Source organism: Sinocyclocheilus grahami, unplaced genomic scaffold, assembly GCF_001515645.1.
Source record: "Sinocyclocheilus grahami isolate Dianchi unplaced genomic scaffold, SAMN03320097.WGS_v1.1 scaffold145.1, whole genome shotgun sequence".
Lineage (NCBI taxonomy): Eukaryota > Metazoa > Chordata > Actinopteri > Cypriniformes > Cyprinidae > Sinocyclocheilus > Sinocyclocheilus grahami.
Genome location: NW_015505324.1, coordinates 627536 through 629284, shown reverse-complemented (window position 1 = coordinate 629284; position 1749 = coordinate 627536). Strand labels below are relative to the sequence as shown.

General features: G+C 36.4%; 1 protein-coding gene across 1 annotated transcript in view; it reads right to left on the bottom strand.

Annotated features, from left to right (window-relative positions):
• Positions 1–423, bottom strand: part of LOC107591698 (protein regulator of cytokinesis 1-like) — an 8005-nt gene extending 7582 nt beyond the window's left edge. Inside the window, exon 1 of the mRNA XM_016280927.1 lies at positions 296–423. Within this exon, the coding sequence (XP_016136413.1) occupies positions 296–312 (17 nt within the window). The 5' untranslated portion in view covers positions 313–423. The remainder of the gene's footprint in view (positions 1–295) is intronic.
• Positions 424–1749: the final 1326 nt, after the last annotated feature.

The following is a 1749-nucleotide window of genomic DNA, read 5'->3' as shown; positions in this document are numbered from 1 at the left end:
CTAGTTACTCCCCAACACTGATCATATGAACACCTAAATAAGGCTCACGACAACAAAACAGATCAGCAAGACTTTAGACATGAGTAATAAAATACGTTTAGCTACTTAAAATTACTACAGAGTCAGTAAAACTCGCTGTATAACCAAAAAGAGGTAATGTAACGTTATGTAACTAGCATGTGATTTGTATTGCCAGCCACGATATACACAAGATAATGAGACACGGCCATAATATAATTTAATCTCGCGCTGGTTTGGCTGTTTAACAGTCTCCACTTACACTATACACACTTACCTTCTACGACAAGACATCGTTGTACCGTACTAACGCACAACTCCGTCGATAAACTAAATGACAATAAACACCGGTCGTCCAGCTCTGCAGCCTACGAGCGGTAAAATTTGAATCGCAGCTGACTTCTTCTTGTCTTCTTCACTGTCTCTGCATGCAGCGTGAAAAAAGACTCATGTAGCGTCACGAGTAGTGCGCCACTACGCGTCCCGGAGCGAAATTTCATTATCATAATCCAACACGTTCCGTAGTGATTTGTGATAACGACGGTTATTCTTATAAGATAAGAATCAGCGCTTGTGTTGCAGAACTGACACAAATGATGAACCATGGAGATACAAACAACAAAATCTGAAGTCTGTGGAGTATCTTCAACTAAGGTACAGTAAGCTGTAATACCACCACTGCATGTGTGTTTTTCTTGGCAAAAACAGGGACAATTGTTCCTTTACAACAGGGGGTTTAACTGGAGGTCTGCAGGTGGTCCACCTATTACCTATTTTTTGATCTCAAAATATTTTGTAAACAGTACAATTAGTGAACTGAAACCAAAAAGCACAATTGGCTAACGTTTATTAAAAAGAACTCAAATTAAAATGTTTTTGCAATGTAATCCTCATAACCAAGTATGTAAAACATGAATATGGTGGGTTATACAATATCATGTAGGCCTATGAAGCTGAAAACAAGCATGAACCTTGAGGAAACAAGTGTATCCAAATGGAGTCCAAATAGAAGTTATTGGCACTGGTTTAAAATATAATCACATCTCCAGGTGAAATTCACCCTTAACCTTTATTTCATCAAGAACACCATAAAAAACATTTTCACATTTACAAGGCAGTATGACAGATCAAATCACAGATCTGTATTGTCTTCTCATTGTCCTGTATTATTTGTTGATGTGTGGAGATATTTTTTATGGCAATTAAGGGCAAGTTTTTCACCAGTCACACAGGAAATGATCCGTCTTCTTGTATATTTTACATTTAAAATGGTATTAAATTAATTTCTGAGGATTAGTGTGTGAGAAATATGTCCCAGAACACAATTATGTAGTTATTTGAGTTTCTTGTACTTTTGGTCGCTAAAAAAAAAAAATTAATATGAAGCATAAATGCAGGTTTGTCTTCCAGTGTGTGTAATAATAATAACCCCTGAGTTTGTACAGTAGCAGAATATTCAAAATATTCATATTCAGTTCAAACTCAAACAGGAGTGGATGATTTTTTCATCATCATGTTGATTTTATAAACGTATTCATCATTTTCTAGGAGCTGAATATCCTGTTTCATAGGTTTTAATAGAAAATATGCTTTTCAGCTCTTGAAGCCCATTTGTGGACACATTACACAGACGAGTCATTAACCGGTTGTATGGTACAAGTAGCAAAACAAACAGCACTGTGGATAGTATGAAATGACAGTTGTTCCATGTCTTTGTCACCAGCCCCAAAG